Raw genomic sequence first — 21911 nt, forward strand, 5'->3', positions numbered from 1 at the left:
TTTTCATTTATTTTTTAATTTTTTCTGTGATAAGCCCTGGGTTAGAAGTGGAAGAGAGGTAAAAGTCCCGAATTAAAGAGGATGTCAGCTGTCTGTCCAGGAGCTCTCAGGGCAAGGGGGTGGGAGGGCAAAATGAACTGGCAGGATGACACTGCGAGTTTAAGAAGACCACTGGGCCGAGCGTGGTGGCGCACGCCTTTATTCCCAGCACCCAGGAGGCAGAGACAGGCGGATTTCTGAGTTCGAGGCCAGCCTGGACTACAGAGTGAGTTCCAGGACAGCCAGGGCTGTACAGAGAAACCCTGTCTCGAGCCCCCCGGCCCCTAAAAAAAGAGGAAGACCACTGAGCACAGGATTGTGAACGTTAAATAAGAAAGGGCTGTCAGTGAGTGTGTCCACAATTCTTGGTTCTCAGATGCTGTGGAATGGGGCTGGGGGACCCAGAAGGAGGGAGAAGCTGATCGTATGACTAGTTGTGTTTAGGACTTAGAATTGAGCGCTGAGAAGGTAAGTTTGGCCCAGAACACTTACTGAACACTCACCTCCATAGGACTGAACTTCCCAGCTCCTCTGGCACAAGCTAACATGGCAGCTAACAACAGCCTGGAACCCCAGCTCAGGGGACAGGACACTCTTCAAGCTTCCAAAGGCACCCCAACACTCACTGCATACACTAACACATATACGTAAAAATAAATCTTAGCGACATTGTAGCACACTCCTTAATATCAGCGCTCTGGAGACAGAAGCAGGTGGATCTCTGTGCACTGGAGGCAAGCCAGCTCCGGCTAAGTAGTAGTTTCAGTCCAGCAAAGGCTACATAATGAGGCTTGCTCAAAATTAATAATAAATACAACAACAACAGCAATAATAAATCTTAGGGTCAGCAAGATGGCTCAGTATGTCAGGATACCAGTCACCATTCCCAAAGACCAGAGTTCTGTCCTTGGGACACACATGGGTGGATTCTCTAGCTCCACACATGTTTTGTGACACATGCTCACACACACAAAAATAATGATTTAACCCACACCACACCACAGGGTTTCTCTGTGTAGCCCTGGCTGCCCTGGAACTCACTTTGTAGAAGAGACTGGCCTTGAACTCAGACATCTGCCAGCCTCTGCCTCTGCCTCTGGAGTGTTGGAATTCAGCCAACCTGTCTGACTTACCAAGGCCCAAGATCAGGGATAAGGTTGGCCATTTCCAGCCAGGGGCCGGCACTTAGTGCTCCTCCATCCCCGTGGCGGCCCTAAAGACCTCAGCCCCAAAACTCAAATTGAATTTAAGGAAAGAGGCCTACCTTAGGGTTTCACCAGTCAGTCCTCGCATACCTGCTTCCGGGGAGCCAGCTGAGGGCGTCCTACCAGACCTCCCGTCCAGTCCATCCACAAGCAGGAAACTGAGGTGGTGAAGGGAAGGACCCTTGTCTCAGGTGCCCCAGAGTATCCTGCTTAGTCCCGGATAGCAGTCCACACCATTGTTTTTCTTGGGGATGAGTATTAAAATAATAATCATCTTAGGGGCTGGAGAGATGGCTCAGCTGTTATGAGCACTGAATGCTCTCCCAGAGGTCCTGAGTTCAATTCCCAGCAACCACATGGTGGCTCACAACCGTCTGTAATGGGATTCCTTCTTCTGGTGTGTCTGGTATACTCATATACATAAAATAATAAATAATAATCATAATAGATTGTGTGGGTAAAGCCCACCACCAACTGCTGGGTGAGGGGAGACGGCAGCAGAGATGGAGCCATGCTCCCCTGCAAGGAAACAAACAAACAAACAAAAACAAACACTGCCCCCACCCTCCGGACTGGCAGTTTAATCCTCACAATATAGCACTAGAACAGGGCGAGGGCTACGGAGCTTCTGGCAGAAGGTGGGAACTCTAGGCTCTCTGGCTCCCGAAGAGACCCCCCAGCTAAGGCCTGAAGGGGGTGATAGGTCTTTGTTTGGGGTGGCTTCTGAGGACTGGTGTGAGCTTACAGGGCAGGTTCATGAGTGTCAAGGTGGGGGTGGGATGTTAAGGAACGATGGAAATCTGAGGCCGCCAGCTGCATGGCCCAGTCGCTGGACCCGGGCTCATTCAACTTCGGGTCATACATTTCCTTTTGGGAAGTGTGCAGGCCCAGGTAAGAAAGCGAAGGCACCCCTGGTGGGCTTGGCCAAGAAGAGGCGCTCGGAGAGAGTTGGAAGGGCCTGGGTTGAAGGCTTCACTTTCCCAAGCTGTCCCCTCTTCTGTCATAAAGGCAAGAAGGGGATCGTTCCAAGGATCCCGAGTCAATTAAGAGCGCGCGCCCCTGGGCACCAACACATGGGAGGCAAAGACCTTGGGGTGTAAGGATGGCAGCGTTATGGCTCCCTAAGGGCAGAAGGGTCAGGGATCAGCGCCCCACACTCGCTGCTCGTGCGCACGCAGAGCAGGGGCCAAGCTCCCAGCCCGCTATCTGCTGGGAAGCCACAGGACGCCCACCCCACCACACCCGGCCACAGGGCCCAGGGGAGGAAGTGAGGCGTGCGTGTGAAGGCTGGGCATTCGTGTTTTTAAAATTAAGGCGAATGAAAGGAACTTTGTAAGACAGGAAAAATAAAAAATAAAAATAAACGAACCGCAGCCCTAGAGCGGCGCAACTGAGGGGCTTCCTGCGAGAAGGCTCTGTATGCAAACGCAGATTCAGGCTCTGGCTGGGGTGTGTCACTACAGATCCGGTGACACGTGTGTTTAAAATCTGAACGGTTGCGGTCTCAGGCGCCCAAGGGCGGGCGCTGGGCCCTCCCTCCGCGGGCGTCCCCTGAGCACTCGGGAGCACAGCCAGCCCTAGACGGGGCCCCTCTAATAATCACAGATAGGGGCGGTGGGGTGGGGGTGGAGGGCCTCTAAACAAGGTGGTATTTCTTCTAGTTCGATGGGATTTGGCTCTGCCAAGGACGAAGGGGCACGTTTCAAGCCGAGGGAACAGCACGTACAAGATACAAGGCGCCCTGAGCAGCAGAGGCTCGGCTTCTGCCAGGGTTTGGCAGGGGAAGAGGGCGAGATTTGCTACAGGACAGTCGGTAAAGGTAGGCGCCGAAGTGGACTTTTCAATCCTGGGATGTTCTCGAGACTGCAGGGAATGCTGATAGTTACAGTTGGATCACGAACATAATTTAGGACTGGAGAGGTTCATCAGCCGTTAAGAGAAGTCCCTGCTCATGCAGGCCACCTGAATGAGTTCAGGTGCCAGCACTCAAGGCTAACCACTGCCTCCAACTTCTGCTCCAGGCGATGGCGCCCTCTTCTGGCCATTGAAGGCTCCGGCATTCATACACATACACAAAAATAAAATCAATCTATCTACAATTCCACAATTTGATGAGTTTGCATAACTGGGGCTAGCAAAGAATGCCTTTGGGGGGGGGGAACGGGATATTCACAACGTTAGACAAAAGACCCATTGTAGAGGCGGTGAGAAGGCTTGGGGGTAAAGGTGTCTACTGGCCAGCCTGACTACCTGAGTTTGATGCCTCTCCCAAAGAGAGGAAGAAGAGAACTTCTGATCTCCACTCGTAGAACGTGTATCCTCCTCCACACATAAATATAACTTTAAATTTTTTAGGGGCTGGAAAAATGGCTCAGGGGCACATGTCACTCTTAAAAGGACTCTATTTCCGCTCCTAAGGCCCACACCGGCTATTAACTCCAGTTCCAGGGGGATCTGACGCCCTCGTCCGGCCTCAGAGTGCACTACAAATATGTGGAGTACATACATAAACATATATATTTTTACAGGCCATACACATAAAATATTTCAATTAAAAAAAAAACTAAAACCCATTTTACAGAAAGTTAGCGTCATCCCATTTTCCAGAGGAACAAACGGAGGCAGATCGTGTCAGCACTTTGGAATGCGTGGAGGTGGAGCCCCGACGTCCTCGGGCACTCCCCGACTGGGCGCCTGGGGCGGGCCTCAAGTCCCGGGGCTCGGTGGCCCGCAGCGGCGGGTTACGGCTGTCCGCTCTGCCACGCAGCCGCAGAACGCTCGGTCCGGCCAGCACACCGCAGGAAGAGAGGCGACGCCCCCTGGATCTCCGCAGCAACCCGGCCCGCCTCCCAGCCCGCCGGGCCCCAGAAGTGATGAAAGCTGCGGCGGAGTCCCAGGCGCGCCGAAGCCGTTGCCCTTTTAAGGGGAAGCCTTGAAACGGCGCCCGGGTTCCATGTTTGCATCCGCCTCGCGGGGAGGAAACTCCATGTTGTAACAAAGTTTCCTCCGCGCCCCCTCCCTCCCCCTCCCCCCGAGAACCTGGCTCCCCTCCCCTCCGAAGCTCGCGGGGATCCCTCCCTCCCACCCTCCCCTCCCCCCCGCGCCCCGATTCCGGCCCGAGCCGGGGGGGAGGCCGGGCGCCGGGGCCAGAGTCCGGCCGGAGCGGAGCGCGCCGGGCCCCATGGACAGCTCGGCCGTCATTACTCAGATCAGCAAGGAGGAGGCGCGGGGCCCGCTGCGGGGCAAAGGTAGGCGGGCGGCGGGAGGGCAGAACCGGACTAGGGGCCGTCCCCGCGCTGCGGTCGCTGCCGCTGTCCCGGGCGCGCGCCTCGGCCTGGCCCGGCCCGAGCCCCGGCCAGTGCGGCCGAGAGAGTTTGAACTCCGCGAGAGTCTGAGGCGCTGGGCGGGGCCTGGCGCCACCAGTGCGCTCGAGGCTTCTCGTAGTGGGGAAACTGAGGCAGAAGGCGAGCGAGGGGCTGGCGGGCTCCCGGGCGTCACCCCCTCCCCCAGTTTGGCGCCAATGGGACGAGAAGGTGGGGGTGAGGCGGCCACCCGGCCACCCGCTGAGGCTCCGCCCCCTCCAGGCTGAGGTCTGGAAGGGGTGCCGAGGTGACAGCGGGCTGGGGAGGCTTGCAGGGATCTCCCGCCAACTAACTCACAGCCAGGTTCCCACAAACTCGGGCGTCACGCGTGGAGGTGCAGACGACACCTTCGAAGGCAGAGAGCCCCTAGCCTTGCAAGACAGACTTGGGGGCCTTGTATCCAGCTGGGCACGCGACACCCAGGCTGCAACAGGCTAGGCCGGTTGGCCTCGGGCCTGTGCACGCTTGCACCCACCCTGTAAGGGGTGCTGCCCGCCTATGCGGAGCCCCTAAGGCTCGCAAGAGTGGGGCTCACCCCTCCCTCCCCTGTGTGAATTTCAAGATTGGGAAGTCACTCCGGGTTTGTCCACTGTCCAGTTCCTCGCTCTTTGGGGGTTGGGGGGGGGGTGGCCTGGAGGCAGAAAGGATTAGAGAAGAGGCTTGGTGGGGGTAGGTCTGTCAATTTAGACAGGCCGCTGCAAAGAGACGGGGCGGGGTGAAGGAGGTGGGGCCGGTGGGGCTGACAGCCCTGGGACACTGGCCTCTGGGCCCAGGCTCAATGGGGACTTTGGACTCACTGGGTAGACAGAATGGAGGGAGAGTGGGAGTGGACGACAGGGCCCTGAGCCCTGAAGGTCCAGAGCAGGGGATGCTCAGGTAACGTCCACCTGTGGGGTCAGATGATTGAGAACCAACCGTGAGAAAAATCGGTCCCCTCCTTAAGCCATCTACTTCTTAAAGTGGCTGCCTTCCTAAAAAGCCACACCAGATTTCCTTAAGACGCTGAGCTGCAGGGGCCCTGAAGTGGCCCGTGGTGGGGCTCATGGAAGCGGGGTTCTCTGGAGGACAGCCAGCCAGAGCCACCCCCATGTGTCTCCTGATGGAGGGAGAATGCTCACATTCTCTGTGCTCAGGGATTTGAGACTGGAGTGCATGCAGCCCCTGCAGGCCAGTGTGCCCACATTCACGTCTTGCTTCAGGTGACCAGAAGTCAGCAGTTTCCCAGAAGCCCCGGAGTCGGGGCATCCTCCACTCCCTCTTCTGCTGTGTCTGCCGGGATGATGGGGAGCCCCTACCTGCCCACAGTGGGGCTCCCCTGCTGGTGGAGGAAAATGGCGCCATCCCTAAGGTTTGTGGCAATTTGGATGCACCGAGACCTAGCCGGAAGTAGACTTGGCAGATACAGATAGGGGTATAGGCCCGAACTTCACTGATACACGTGCAGATCCTAAAATGTGCAGAGGGAGGGCGCTTGCCTGCTAGGTCCCCCCCCCCCTTTCCAGCCCCACTGCAGCCTCCCAACCCACAGTTATGCCTTCCTTGCTGGTGGGAACTTTATGAGGTGAGGAAAAAGGATCCATATATCTTACCCCTGGCTCACAGTTTGCAAGACTCCAAGCTGGGGAGGGGGTAGAAGGTCTGGTCGGGTCCTCAGATAGAGAAATTTGGGGAGGGAAGCCCCTGTAAGAGGTGCCCTTCCAGCCCAGCCCTCCCCACAGCACACCCCAGTCCAGTACCTGCTTCCCGAGGCCAAGGCCCAGGACTCAGACAAGATCTGCGTCGTCATCGACCTGGACGAGACCCTGGTGCACAGCTCCTTCAAGGTGGGCCCTGCCTGGCACCTCTCAGCCTCTAGTCTCTTGACAGGGGGAGGTCTCTGCTGGATTTCCACCCTTGGGATTCCCTCCCCGCCAGCTCCAGCCATTATTCTTTCCTTACAGCCAGTGAACAATGCGGACTTCATCATCCCGGTGGAGATAGATGGAGTGGTCCACCAGGTGAGGGTCAGAGGGAGGTGGGGAGCTTGGTGTCTGCACTACACCCAGGTTCCTCCCACCCTTCTTGAGCGAGTCCCCCATGGAACTTTAATAGATGGGGCGTGTCCAAAGCTCAGAAAGAGTGAGAACCCAAGACTACCTGGTACTCCAGAGATGGAGCCAGACTCCCAGACCTGCACACTGGGCTCCTTCTGGTCCTGTCTTGTGCAGCCCTCTTTCCCCTCTTACCCCTACTGCCCGGGACCCAGTTCAAGTAATTCAGGATAGGTTGTGGTGCTGACCAGCCTGTTCTCCATTACTTGGCTCGGGGGCCGGTGCCCTGCAGCCTTGGGGTGAGAGGGCTAACCTGGACTCCTGCATTTGGATAAAACCAGTGTGGGAAGGGGAGTGGCTCCCACTAGGTGAGGTGGGACCACGGGAATCCTATTCTTATCTCTTTAGGAATGGGGTATGGTTGGGGCAGCCTCTCTAGACTGCCCTTCCTCCTCCACTGTTCCTGTCCCCCTTTTGTGGATCACCCCTAAGCCTGTTGGCCAGCAGCTCCCTCACTGGCTCGTTCCCCAGGTCTATGTGCTGAAGCGGCCCCACGTAGATGAGTTCCTACAGCGAATGGGCGAGCTCTTTGAATGTGTGCTGTTCACTGCCAGCCTTGCCAAGGTGAGCCATTGCCTGGGGTCTGGGTCACCCATATCCTCCCTCCCACGTTGAACATGCAGCCCTGGACATTACTCATTCTGAGGTGACTTAACCGCCTACCCTAGTACGCAGACCCTGTAGCTGATCTGCTGGACAAGTGGGGAGCCTTCCGTGCCAGGCTGTTTCGAGAGTCGTGTGTCTTCCACCGGGGGAACTACGTAAAGGACCTGAGCAGGCTGGGCCGAGACCTGCGGCGAGTGCTCATTCTAGACAACTCACCCGCCTCCTATGTCTTCCATCCAGACAATGCCGTGAGTACACGGGACCCAGTGGCTGAGACACGGGACCAGGGCATATGTGGAGGGACCTCCCCAGCCCTGTGTGTGGCGGTAGTGGGGACTGGTAATGTCCTATTACCTGTATCTGCTCACATATCCCACTCGGCCTATGTATGGAGGGTCCTCACCTCTGGCTGGGGTCCCCATCTGACAGTCTTCAAAGCTGCCAGTCACGGCCTGTAATGGGATGGAATGAAGGTAGTGAGTCCCAGTTAGGATCCTGCTGAACGAAACAGTAAGCTTAAGTATATTTGTGGACATTTTGCACACTGGTATCTACAAATGAATTTCACTGTCAGCTGCCAGAAACAAAACAAAAACCAAACAAGTATGTGCCTTGTGGGCAGGAATTGGGCTGGACAGGGGACACCCCGGGACACCGGCGCTCCTCATGTCGTCTCTCCAGGTACCAGTGGCCTCGTGGTTTGACAACATGAGTGACACTGAGCTACACGATCTCTTACCCTTCTTTGAGCAACTCAGCCGCGTGGACGACGTATACTCAGTGCTCAGACAGCCTAGGCCCGGGAGCTAGTGAGGTGTCCTGGGGCCAGGACCTGCCTCTCATCAAGGCCCAAGCCTCTCCCCAGCAGACTGTGGGCGCCTGCCTTTGCTGTTAACACCCCCGGCTGTGTCATGGTCACGGCCCTGGGGAAGAGGTGTCTCCCCTGCCATGTTGCATGGAGGACAGTGAGCCCTTGGGCCCCTGTGTCAGTGCCTTCAAACTTCTTCCCCTCTTCTCAGGGGACCTGGGGGGCCCTGCCTGCTGCTCCCCACTTCTGTCTTATCCACGCTGCCATGTTTCTCTGTTGCCAAATTGGGCCTTTTCGCCCCAGTTCTGCTCTGGGGGTAGGGACAGGGTTTTTGCTGCCCCGTGCCTTGGATTCCCCACCCACCCACCCACCCCCGTCTGAGAACAGTGGACACCCAAGTGCCTTTCATAGAACCCTCTTTACTGGTCAGCTTTTCCCAGATCTAGGCTGACCTGAGAGGAACCAATTTCTCCCCTTTCCCTCCTCCCTCCTGGGATGACGGTGCCCCACCAGTTTGTACGTGGGCAGGAGAGGAAGAAAGTCTATTATAATACACTTGTAAAAGAGCTGGGGACCTTCCTCGGGAGGAACGCTCCCTGTCCAGCTTGTCCAAGGCTGAAGGCTGCTCCATATCTCACTTAAGCCCCAAGTCTCCCCAAAGCCCTGGGGCTCGGCAGGATGCCCCCGTGGTGCCATATAAATATGTATATGTGTATATAGATTTTGAAGGGAAGGAGAAAGGAAAGGGTGAGAACAAGACACTCTTCCTTAACCCTTCCCTGGGCCCAGAAATTGGGGGAGGGAGGGAAAGGATTTTTACATTTTTAAAACTACTATTTTTCTGAATGGAACAAGCTGGGCTGAGGGGTCAGGTCGGGTCTTCTGTCTGTCCCAACCCTTTTTACTCTTCATTCAAAAGACATTTATTGAGTACCTTCAGTGCCCAGCAGTGAGCTAGTCCCACCAGCTTAGTGGGAGGGGGTTGTCTCTGCTTCATTTTTAGGTGCCTCTAAACCCCAGATGTCACGTGCCTTCAGAGTATCAACAGGGGGTGGAACCTTCTTGTGGGGTTAGGGAGTCTCCAAACCTTAACCAAGCTGGCTCCTCCTGTGCCAACTCCTCCTTCCCTGTTCCGTGCAGCCTCCTCCATGGCCCCCCGCTGGCTGGGGGCAGCTCCTGGGTTTCTGCCTTCTGTTTTTAAAGCCCCTCCCCATACCTGCAGAGTCTGCAGTTCAAGCCCTTAGGCTCTCTCCCCAGATTATGAGGGTTAAGTGAACCCACAAACAAGTGCCAAGGGGGTTGGTGAAGGGAGAGAAGATGGCCGGAATCAGATGACCTTCCCAATTAAGTGCCTTCTCTGTGACCTGAGCACCTCAGAGTGATAACTAAAGAGAAAGCTAGACCCCCTCCTATTCCGCCTCTGTGGTTTTTGGGGAAGGGACCTGAAGTGCGAGAATGTCTCACATCTGTGACTGCAGTTTTGACTATTTTTCATAACCCTGCTGGACAGGAGGAAGTTAGCCAAGAGGGACTGCCTGGGCACTCGATCTGAGTTCGATTGCTAGAGCCCACGTGATGGAAAGAGAAAACGAACTCCCACAAGTTGTCCTCTGACCTCCTCACATGCACCATGGCACGAGCTCTACCCACCCCCCACCCCCAGATACACGCACTCTAAACAAATAAAAAATACACAAAAAGCACGGTGCCCCCACCTCTGGAATGCGGGGCGGGGCGGGGCGGGAGACGGAAGGCTGGGCAGATTAAGGCGGCCCTCGGCCGACAGCCTTCCGGGCAATGGGGCCAGCAAGGAGGAGACTGGGTGGGGCGGGCGCCAAGAGGCCTCCTGCCCGCATTTGCCCTGGCCACGCCTCGCGGCCTCTGGCCAGCGTTAGCCACGCCCCTTCGGCCAAATTCGTCTTCCGTGAACCCCGCCTGGGCGGGGCAGGAAGTGCGGGGCCAAGCTGTTGCTTGCCGCTAGGGGCCTCCCTGCCCTTGTGGACCAACACTGGGCTCCGAAGCTTGGCGCTCCCAGGGAGCTGATACCGTCCACCTTCCTCTGAAAGCGTGGAGCTTCAGACATCGTCCACACACAGTGGAGAAGGGGTGGTGTACACCTCCCAAATACTGGTCCCTATCCTCTAACTCAACCTCCTCAGGCCATCCCTTCCTTATCATCACCAAGAATTTAGCCCCGAGCTTCCTTTTGCTCCGCGCGCACGCGCGCGTGTGTGTGTGTGTGTGTGTGTGTGTGTGTGGTAAGGGGGTCCCGAAATAAATGTGAAACCGCCCCCTTTCGCATCTGCCTACCCCATTCCAGGAAACTCCCACCTGAAAAGAAGCCTATCCTGGAATCAGCTCTGGTCTGGAGCTGCATGGACCGGGAGAGCCTTTGGCAAGATTTATACCCTGTCCCTGGCCTTTGCCCGCCCTCAGCCAGGATCAGGCTTGGTTTCCTGCTCTGTATGCAAACGGTGGTCGCCTCAAATTTGCATCCCGGAGACCAGACAAGCAGAGCACCAGCTTTCCTTGAGACTCAAACTCTCCGATCTCACACCCTCTGCCCACGCATAATAAACTCAACCACATGTGTGGGCACTTGCTTGTCAGCACCAGCCAGTGTCAGGCAGTGCTTCTGCTCTCAAGGAACTCTTCTCAACATTACCGCAAGCAGCTCTAGTTCCCGGAGCTGGAGAGATGGCTCAGCAATTAAGAGCACTGACTGCTCTTTCAGAGGATCCCGGCTCAATTTCAAGCACCCAAATGGTAGAAGAAACTCTAGTCCCAAGAGATCCTATGCCCTCTTCTGGCCTCCGAGGGCACTGCAGGTGTGTGGTTCATAGCCATACATGCAGATAAAACACATATTAAAAAGGGGGGGTCGAGGGTAAAGAAGAAAAATGTCATTAATTCTAGAGTGATGGAGAGATGGTTCGTAACTTTTGGGGTTTTTTTGTTTTTTGGTTTTTTTTTTCCCGAGACAGTGTTTCTCTGTATAACCCTGGCTGTCCTGGAACTCACTTTGTAGACCAGGCTGGCCTCGAACTCAGAAATCCGCCTGTCTCAGCCTCCCGAGTGTTGGGATTAAAGGCATGTGCCACCACGCCCGGCGATACTTTGTAACTTTTAAATATGAGTATTCTTTCTCTAGGATCAGCTGCCACTACTGAACGTCGTTAATGTTTCTTTGGTGTTAGTTACTCCAGAGAGGCCTCTGAGGGTAAGTCCCTCTGGGGCCCATTGGGAGTATTTCTGGAATTAAAGCATGATTAATTAATTAAAAGAAAGTCAGAAAAAGAGAAAAAGGAAGTTAGGCATAGCGAGTGCAGGTGTGCATGCAACCTGAAATTTAAGGAAAGAGGTAAGATAAGTTTCTGGAGCCTTTGATAATTGTCAGAATCCCTTTCAGAAGCGGCTAGGTTCAGCACACTAGTAGAACACTTGCCTCGCGTGCCTGAAGCCTGGAATGTTATCCCCAGTACTGAAAAAGAAAAATCTGATGGTAAATCAGAAAGATTCATAACTTACTGTTTCTGTGGTCCATATCCTCAGCCATGAGGTAGCTAGTGTTATCCACCTGTTGACTGACGTCTCTCGACCCTCCAGGCCCCCTTGATAGTTGGCTTTTGTTTTCTTGCTTTGTGTTTGAATTCTGGGAATTGAACTATGGACCTCATAGATGCCAGGCAAGTGTTTTACCACTGAGAGCTGTACAGCAGCCGCAGCCGAGTCACTAAGACAATGAGGAGTACTGAGTACTGAAGTTTCAGTACTTAGGGTAAGTGTGAAGGATGAGTAAACTTGGGGAGAGCTGCTGTAGCCGACGACTCTGTCACCAGAAAGTGAATAAATGAGAAAGAGACGTGTCTTTTGAGACAGCATCTTGTGAGGTCCAAGAGATCCTCCTGCCTCACCTTCCAAGTGCTCATGTCAGCTTATGTCACTGGGGTCAGAATGTAGAGACTTTTCTTAACAGAGTGAAGTACTCTTTAGTTCAGTCAAGACTGTAACAATAAACAGGATAAACAAAGGTGCCTGGAGAGATGGCTCAGTGTTTAATAGTGCTTCCTGTTCTGCCAGAGGACCCACGTTTAGTTCCTGCATCAGCAGCTCACAACCACCTCTAACCCCAGTTCCAGAAAAGCAGACAGGTACCCCTCATTAATAAAAACAATGGACCTTACAATGATAACTAATAATTAATCGCGGTTGATAGTGGAGATACACACACCTGTAATTCTAGAACTTAAAAGGCTGAGGCAGGGGGCCGGTGAGATAACTCAGCAGGTAAGAGTACTGACTGCTCTTCTGCAGGTCATGTGTTCAAATCCCAGCAACCACATGGTGGCTCACAACCACCCTTAATGAGACCCGACACCCTTTTCTGGCATATCTGAAAACAGCTACAGTATACTTATATATAATAATAAATAAACCTTTAATATATATATATATATGTGTGTGTGTGAATATATGTATGTATGTATATATATATATATGTATATATGTGTATATATATATATATATATATATATATATATATATATATATATGCTGAGCCAGGGGCTGGAGTGATGGCTCAGTAGTTAAGAGCACTTACTGATCTTCTGAAAGGCCTGAGTTCAAATCCCAGCAACTACATGGTGGCTCACAATTATCTGTAATGAGATCTGACATCCTCTCTGGGGTGTCTGAAGACAGCTACAGTGTACTTACATATAATAAATAAATAAATCTTAAAAAAAAAAAAAGGCTGAAGCAGGAGGGATAGGAATTTATCCTATTGGCAGATTGGGAGGCCAGGCTGAGCTATGTAGAAAAGCCTTGCCTCAATATAACAACAACAACAAAAGCCAAAAAAACAAAAACAAAACAAAACGAAAGGATTTAAGCTAGGTTTGCTTTGGCTTTGCCTGTGGGGCTAACAGTGTTGTCTAGTTTCCCAATACCTGGTGGTAATTTAACCTGAAGGACCACAATTCCACTAAGAGAGGACAAACTCCTACTCAAGTGAGATGCCAAGTGAAACAGAGATAACTTCAGAATTAATTACTTATTGCAACACACACAAGGCAAAATAAATAAAAATAAGTTTAAAAAAATTGCTTGAGGCTCATGATGAACAAAATGTCACATGTGTATAGAAGAAATGGTCCAAATGGGCAGGGAGACCACAAAGATCGGGAGTGTCGTCACATCCTCAGTAGTGAGGCAGAGACTCTTGAATGGGCAGTGCCAGTCCAGTAAATGCTTACCGATTGGAGTCAGGTGACATGCTTCAAGTGACAGTCTAAAGACACTGGGACTTAGGAAAGCTATCCCTGGTTATTATCTTAGCTTCCAGATATTAATTTTGGCTTGTTTGTTTCTTTGTTTGTTTGTTTAAGACAGGGTTTCGTGTTACCTAGACTGGCTTCAAGGTTGATACACAGCTAAGGATAACCAGGACCATCTGAGCCTCCTGCCTCACCTCCCAAATGCTGGGATTACAGATGTATTCCTCACCGGGCTCTAGAGGTCAATTTAGAAGGAAAAAGTTCTAGTTACGAACTATCTGATTTGCATATCCGGATACCTTCATCCCGATAGTTAACACCCAGCGCCAGCCACTTATCTCGGTCCAGTCTTGCTAGAGAAAGTGCAAAATGTAGTTAGTGTTATCTGTTATAACTAGAACCCTGACTCACCGAGACCCACAGGAATGGAACCTGCAAAATACATCGTGCCATCCAGCGTGAAAGAGAATTTAGGAACTGATCAATGACCGCAGCGCTGCAATGCTGTGGATGTCTGTGAGCGGCTTGGGGGTTTGAAGAGCACACGGATGCCTAGACACATAAGGGCAGCCCCTGGGGCTTGAGCAGCGACTCCCTGCTGGAGGGAAGCTTGCAGAGCAGGGGTCTGTGAGGTGACTTGAGGGAGGAGGATGAGTGAGACTCCTGAGCAAGGCTTCAGAACTGGCTGTAGCAGGAAGTACAGAAAATGGCAGGAATGACATCCAAGTGGAGGAGCATGGCACAGCAGGATAAGAGTGACCTCTCGTATTTTGTTTTATTTTATTATTTTATTTTGAGATGGACTATCTCTGTGTATCTTTGGCTGTCCCAGAATTCCCTCGGTAGACCAGGTTGACCTCAGACTCAGAGATCCACCTACATCTGCCTCCCAAGCATGCATCTCCACATCTGGCTCATTTTTATTGTCAGCTCATTTTAATTTATTTACTTGTAGACAGATTAAAGGCATGCGCCACCACGCCTGGCTCCAATTCCCTTTTTATTCATTCATTTATTTAAAAATTTTTATTAGATATTTTCTTTATTTACATTTCAAATGTTATCCCCTTTCCTGGTTTCCCCTCTGAAAACCTCCTCTCTCCTCTTCCCTCGTTTATTAATTTTTTGAGATGGCAAGGGTTTGGAATGTAGCCGTGGCTGACCCAATACTTCATATGTCATCCAGGCCAGCCTTGAATTCATGGTACTCTGCCTACCTCAGCCTTCCAAGATCCTTGGGATTACAAGCATGTACCACCATGTCCAGTGAAAGTGCTGCCCTGCCCCCACCCCCATTTTAATAGGCATAGGGTACAACCGAGGGACCATAAGCAGGAGAGGGGTGTGAAACTACCTACCAATTGCACACTGGAGACTGAGGGAGATGGGCACACACCTGTCACCTGGAGTTTGGAAACTAAACAGAAAACAGAAGACTGGACTGGGAGAACACAGCCCCAGTCCTGGAGATGAGGAAAGGGCCCGACCTGGGGCAATGGCAGAGTGAAGAGGGAGGCCTGGAAGATGCCTGTGGAAGGAGATAAAATGAACAGGGCAGGAAGTGAGGTTGATCGCTTCTGGGCAGGGGTGGAGGAGGAGGGGAGCGAGTCTGCATCACTTTAGGGGATGCTTAGGGATACAGCCAGTAAAAATACCTCTAACTGGTCCTGGGATAGAGCAGATTTCTCTTATTTCTCCCCGTCCCCTTCTCTTTCTGTCAGAAACAGACATTCAGTACAACCCTGCTGACGGTAGTGTAATAGTGTAAACTGGTAAAAGCCTGGGAGAATGAGCTAACAATATCAGAGAAAGCATGTCTTTTTAGAAATTACTTATTTGATTTTTATTTTATGTGCATTGATTTTTTTTTTGTTTGTTTGTTTTTATTTTTGTTTTTCCGAGACAGGATTTCTCTGTGTAGCCCTGGCTGTCCTGGAACTCACTTTGTAGACCAGGCTGACTTCGAACTCAGAAATCCGCCTGCCTCTGCCTCCCAAGTGATGGGATTAAAGGCATGAGCCACCACTGCCTGGCTGTGCATTGATGTTTTACCTCTATGTGTGTATGTGTGAGGGTGTCAGCTCCACTGGAACTGGAGTTACAGACAGTTGTGAGCTATCGTGTGGGTGCTGGGAATTGAACTCAGGTCCTCTGGAAGAGCACTTAACCACTGAGCAATCTCTCCAGCCCCTGTATGTCTTTTTTTTTTTTTAATTAATTGATTTAGTGTGTGCGTGCTCAAGTGCACATGTGAAGGGTTCAGAGGGTGTCTTGAAGGAGTTCTCTCCTGCTAGGTAAGTGTCAGGGATTGAACTTGGGTCCTTGGGCTTGTCAACAAAGTCTTACCCACTAAGCCATCTCACCAAACCTGGTTTGGGCTTTTTGTTTGGTTGCTTTTTGAGACAGGGTCTCACAATGTAGCCTTGGCTGGCCTCATATGTACTCTGTAGGCAAAAATGACCTTGGACGTAATAGCTTTATTTATTTGAAAAAATTACGTATATGAATGTTTTGCCTATATGTATGTATACCACATGTATGCTGTGTCTGTAGAGGCCAGAAGAGGGTGTTAAAGCCCCTAGAATTGGAGTTATAGATGGTTCTGAGCCTTCCTGTGGATGCTAGGAGCCAAACCCAGGACTTCTGCAAGAGCAGCAAGTACTCTTCACCTCTGCGCCGTCTCTCCAGCCCTGCCTGGCTCTTGCTTCCCTGCCTGGCTCTTGCTTCCTCCCCACGTGCAGCGAGGTCCAGTTTATATCATTTGATGGGAATTGGACTTTATGGCTGGTGGCACTGTACTAGCTGGGTGACATTGGCAGCCCCAACTTTGAACCTCTGCTTTTCTGGCTTCTATCATACCCATGTGCTGGTGTTACAGGTGTGCTCCACCACAATAGGCTGAAAAATGGTTTGGTTTGGTTTTTTACCATATAGGTCAATTTGCATCGGAACAATCCTACTTGTAAGTATTTGCCCTGTGGATGAAATGTATTCTATTTGTAACTTGCTACATGTAAGGGTACTGATTGCATCACTGTTTATGATAGCTCAAGTATTTATAACAGTTCAAGGATTTATAATAAACACTTGAAGCAACCTGTGTTGCCCAGCAAGGGACTAGTTAAGTAGACCTTAGTCCTTAGTATAGCTACACCAGAGAGTTCTTTTTGTTTGTTTGTTTTTGTTTTGTTTTGTTTGGTTTGGTTTGGTTTTTCGAGACAGGGTTTCTCTGTATAGTCCTGACTGTCCTGGAACTCACTCTGTAGACCAGGCTGGCCTCGAACTCAGAAATCCGCCTGCCTCTGCCTCCTGAGTGCTGGGATTAAAAGTGTGTGCCACCACTGCCCAGCCAGAGAGTTCTTTTTCTTTCTTTTTTTCTTTTTTTTTTTTTTTTTTGCATTTAGCAGAAAGGAAGGAAGGAAGGGAGGAAGAAAAGAAAGAATAGGTCTGAGGGAGGAGTTAGTTCAGTAGCTAACTTCTGTACACAAACCTCTGCGTTTAATCATCAGCCCTGCAAATTTTTAAAAATTAACTCCAAAAGGACAATTGCTAAAGAAGTAGAAAGTGAGAAATCAAAGGACTTGTGTGTTGGCGACAAACTATCTTGACTGGTGACTTCTATCTGAGATGAGGTCTCCCATGTTACCCAGGCTTGGCCTAGCGCTCAAATAATCTCCCTGCCTCAGCTATCTGAGTGGCCGGGAGCACAGGAGCACCCTGGACCCCAGGATGATCCCTAGCTATCAGTGGGAAGCCTGCCACTGAGAGCCTAGCAATATGGCTTATGCCAGAATAACTTGTCACTGGAGTGTCCTCTGGTGCCGTTCACGGTCATCACCTTTGAGCCTGTGCTGAGCGAGTAGACTCATACAGGGACCAGCGGTATCAGTACTCCCGAGGACCTTGTTAGCGATCTAGAACCTCTGGCCCCACCCAGATCTACTGGATTAGTATCTCAGCTTACAAAGATTCCCTGGTGATCCTAAATGATGGTTTCCTGTGAGAACACCGGACACTAAAGTATTTCTGAAGAAACTGTTAATTGGAATCTGCTTTAGGCTTTTCTTAAATGGTAGGAGAAGCCGGGCAGTGGTGGCACATGCCTTTAATCGCAGCACTCAGGAGGCAGAGGCAGGCAGATTTCTGAGTTCAAGGCCAGCCTGGTCTACAAAGTGAGTTCCAGGACAGCCAGGGCTATACAGAGAAACCCTGTCTCAGAAAACAAAACAAAACAAAACAAACAAACAAACAAACAAAAAACCCCCACAGAAATGGTAGGAGAACAAACAAAATAATATAATGCCTAAACCTCAATGTTTGCTGCTGTTGCTGTGACAGGATCTCCTATAGCTCAAGCTGGCCTTGAACTCACTATGCAGCTGACGAGGACTGCCTTGGATTTCTGATTTTTCTGCTTCCACCTCCCAAGTGCTAAGACTACAGGCATGTTCCACCACACCCAATGTAAGGGCATAGCATTTATGTCTTTAAAGCAAGCCAGAACAGGCTTCATGGCTGACACACGAGGACTGTGAGTTCAAAGTCAGCCCTCAAACTGAGTGAGATTCTGTCTTTATAATATAATAAATAAATTTGAATTTCGACCCTGGGGGGGAGCATTAGTAGGGTTTGTGGGGGTAGCTCATTTAATAGAGTGCTTGCCTAGCATGCATAGAACTGTTCAATGCCAGCACCTTCTAAAGAAAATAGGTTTGCTGGGCAGTGGTGGCGCACACCTTTAATCCCAGCACTTGGTAGGCAGAGGCAGGTGGATTTCTGAGTTCGAGGCTACCCTGGTCTACAGAGTGAGTTCCAGGACAGCCAGGGCTATACAGAGAAACCCTGTCTCAGAAAAACAAAAATCAACAACAACAACAAAAGAAAGAGAGAGAGAGGGAGGGAGGGAGGGAGGGAGAGAGGGAGGAAGAAAAGAAAGAGAGAAAGAAAGAAAGAAAGAAAGAAAGAAAGAAAGAAAGAAAGAAAGGAAGGAAGGAAGGAAGGAAGGAAGGAAGGAAGGAAGAAAGAAAGAAAGAAAGAAAGAAAGAAAGAAAGAAAGAAAGAAAGATAGATAGATAGATAGATAGATAGATAGATCTGGTGCACCAAGGACACTGTGGTCCCAGCACTGGGGAGGTGGAGGGAGGAGGGTCAGAAGTTTAAGGTCATCCTTGGTTACATAGCAAGGTTTCAGCCAGCTTCAGCTACATGAAACCTTTGTTTGTTTGTTTGTTTGTTTTAAAGCATTAATAAATAATACCATAAGGAGGTTGGCAGTGGTGGCAGACACCTTTAATTCCAGTATTCAGGAGGCAGAAGCAGGCAGATCTCTGTGAGTTCGAAGTCAGCCTAGTCTGCAAAGCTAGTTCCAGGATGGCAAGGGCTACACAGAGAAACCTTGTCTCATAAAACCAAAGTAGTAGTAGTAGTAGTAATGCCATAGAGAAAATTGGAGTCCATTCAGGATGGACCATCCTATAAGATGATTCTCTTGACCCAGGTAAGCTAATGTCATGGGGAAAGGGGATGGGACTGTCCTAGATTAAAAAGTGCTGAGGCGATGCCTATTCTCGATTTGATTCCATATGAAAAGGCTGATAAGGCCCAAGAGAAGTGGAACTGGGACTCTGGACTGAAGACGTGACGGCCTTATAAACACTGGCACTTATAAACACTTATAAACACTGGCACAGGCGTTCAGGTTTGAAGATCACTTTCAAACCACAGAACAGAAAGTGCTCGCTCGTCCTCAGCGTAGCGAGCACTGGCTGCAGAAGAGTGATATTTAGTGAAAGCTACCTTCACAATATCTTTGCACTTATCACATACACGTGTCAAATGTGCTAACTCCCTAGTCCACAGATGGCTGTTACACTCGTTTCTGCTTTCCCATCTGGTTGACATTTGTCAGAACCAGAAATTAGAAATGTGGGTATTTATTTGTGTGCTGAGGACACCATCCAGGGCTTTTCACATTTCAGGCACATGGTTTACTAACTGGGCTACTTCTCCAACGGTTTGAAACCATTTGTTTTATATTTACTTATTTTGTGTGCATGAGGTAGGCATGTATACGTATGTATAGGAGTCATGCATGTGGCTGCTACCCTCAAAATCATTGCAGATCCCCAGCAAGTGAAGTCACCGAGCGTTGTAAGTTGTTATGTGGGACTGGGAGCCAAGGCTGGGTTCTCTGCAAGAGCAGCCAGTGGCCTTAACCATGGGACCAGCTCTCTAGGCCTAAGGTAATCTTTAGTTTTTTAAAAATATATATTCTCAGCCGGGTGTGGTGGCACACGCCTTTAATCCCAGCACTTGAGAGGCTGAGGTGTAGGAATTATACACACAGGCCAGCTGGGGTGCAGAGCTTGGCCCTGTTTTTTTTGTTTTTTCTTTATGTGCACTGGTGTCTTACCTGCGTGTATGTCCGTGCAAGGGTGTCAGATCCCTTGGAGCTGGAGTTAAAGACAGTTGTGATCACGCTGCCGTTACAGATGCTGGAAATTGAACCCAGGTGTCCCTAGAGAAGCAGCCAGTGCTCTTAACTTCTGAGCCACCCCTCCAACCCTGCTTTTAGAGACTCTTAACCTTTTGTGTAATGTGGGAACTGAGTGGATCTTGCACTTACCAAGTGTGTGCTGCGCTGTAGCATCACTGAGCCCGTACCCACACGACTAGTGGATACAGTTTAAGGGCAAACACTTAACAATGACAATAGTTGGATAGAGTTTGAATATAGTCCTGAGCTATTGGTTAGCGTGACCTTTGCTGTCCTTAGCATGTGCTGTGAGAAGATAGAAAAATGAAGACTTGAGTCTAGTCCTGGAACCCACAGAGGCAGGCGAGAACCCACTCCTGAAAGTTGTTCTCTGAGCTTCACATACAACTTCACATAATAGTTACAATGATAATAATAATTAGTAAATTCTTTTAGAAGGTATATGTTGGGAGGGAGAGATGGCTCAGCTTCCAGGAGCACTTGCTGCTCTTGCAGAGGACCTAGATTCAGTTCCCAGGACTCATATGGTGGCTCACAGCCATCTGTAAATCCAGTTCCAGAGGGTTCCACACCCTCTTCTGGCCTCCACAGGCACCACATACATAGTACACAGACATACATGCAGGCAAAACACCCATACACACATAAATAAATAAGGAAACTTAAAAGGTGCATGTGTTGGTAAACATTGTGCTTACACATGCTGGTTGAAGACATGTACAACGCACACACTGAAGAGGGATCTGGGGCTGGAGAGATGGCTCAGCGGTTAAGAGCACTGACTGCTCTTCCGAAGGAAGGTCCTGAGTTCAAATCCTAGCAACCACATGGTGGCTCACAACCATCCATAATGAGATCTGACACCCTCTTCTGGTGCATCTGAAGACAGCTGCAGAGCTACAGTGTACTTAGATATACTAATAAATAAATCTTTTTTTAAAAAAATGAAGAGGGATCTGAGACACCTCAAAAGAGATTATGAGCAGTGACTCACGGGTGATTATCTATCCTGGAGTTTTTCCTTTCCGCTTGGCTTGCAACTGGGTGGACAGACGCCCCTTTTCATTCACAAGAACGGGTGCTACATTATTTCTGAACAAAACAGCACCTGCAGTATGTTTACTGTCCTTGCTGACTATGAGCACGCGCACGCGCGCGCGCACACACACACACACACACACACACACACACACACACACACACACACATTCAGTCTCCAGAGCTCTTGGGAAGGTCAAGAAGAGGCTGCCCTCAAACACGATCTTCATCTTTCCCTCCTAAAGGAGACCACGATTCCAAGGTGGCAGAAGATCTACAGGGGGCAGAGGCAGGGAGGGGGAAGCAGGCCATGGTTTCCAGAGACCTACAGCAGAGGGCAGCAAGGCAGATCCCCAGGTCCAGGGCAGGGAGGTGGAGGCCCTTGTTCCGAGGAGAAGGCAGGCGGCAGAACAGGGTTCAAAGGCACAGGTTTATGGCAGCTCATAAAAGTGGAGGTCGTGGCTCACTCAGAAAGGAGGAAGAAGGGAAAGGCCCTTGTGCCCACTGAGCGAGGGTCATGCTGAGTAGGAGAGATCTGCAGGGGTGCCAGGAGCCCCACCTGTCTGTCCCAAGGGAACCCCAAGTGTGAACTCTGGCCTTGGGTGCTGAGTTCCAGCTACAAGACCCCAGGAGTCCTACTCCATCCCCATCCAGTGCCCCCTCGCCCCGCCACACCCCACCCCCGACTCCCGTGCCACTTCTCTAGGGCTGGAGGGTGGCCAGCCCTGGTGGGGGTTGCCTACCTGCAGGTAGAGCCCAGGTCCTAGCCGGAAGTGCACCCCATCCCTGAAGCTGCAGAGCCAAGGGCGGGGCACACGGCAGCTCAGGCTGTCAGGCTGTTGCTGGGCTCTAGGTTCCCAGGGACCTGGGCACCTACTTCCCCACCCCCCCATCCATTCTCTCTGGGGCCCTATCTTCCCTTATATGGTGAAGGAAGTTCCTGGGGGGGGGGTGGTGGTGAGGACAAAGGTCGTTCGGTCTCCTGCAGCCA

General features: G+C 51.0%; 1 protein-coding gene and 1 non-coding gene across 2 annotated transcripts; both read left to right on the plus strand.

Annotated features, from left to right (window-relative positions):
- The first annotated feature begins 4136 nt into the window (after window positions 1–4136).
- On the plus strand, window positions 4137–9813 carry Ctdsp1 (CTD (carboxy-terminal domain, RNA polymerase II, polypeptide A) small phosphatase 1). Its single transcript, NM_153088.2, has 7 exons — window positions 4137–4492; window positions 5806–5954; window positions 6325–6429; window positions 6547–6603; window positions 7168–7260; window positions 7365–7550; window positions 7984–9813. The coding sequence occupies exons 1-7, from the start codon at window positions 4426–4428 to the stop codon at window positions 8110–8112; spliced, it is 786 nt and encodes a 261-aa protein (NP_694728.1). The 5' UTR covers window positions 4137–4425; the 3' UTR covers window positions 8113–9813.
- Mir26b (microRNA 26b) lies at window positions 6838–6922 on the plus strand. Its single transcript, NR_029743.1, has one exon. It is a non-coding gene; the product is annotated as a microRNA 26b (primary transcript).
- Window positions 9814–21911: the final 12098 nt, after the last annotated feature.

The sequence above is a fragment of the Mus musculus genome, chromosome 1 (assembly GCF_000001635.26).
Source record: "Mus musculus strain C57BL/6J chromosome 1, GRCm38.p6 C57BL/6J".
Lineage (NCBI taxonomy): Eukaryota > Metazoa > Chordata > Mammalia > Rodentia > Muridae > Mus > Mus musculus.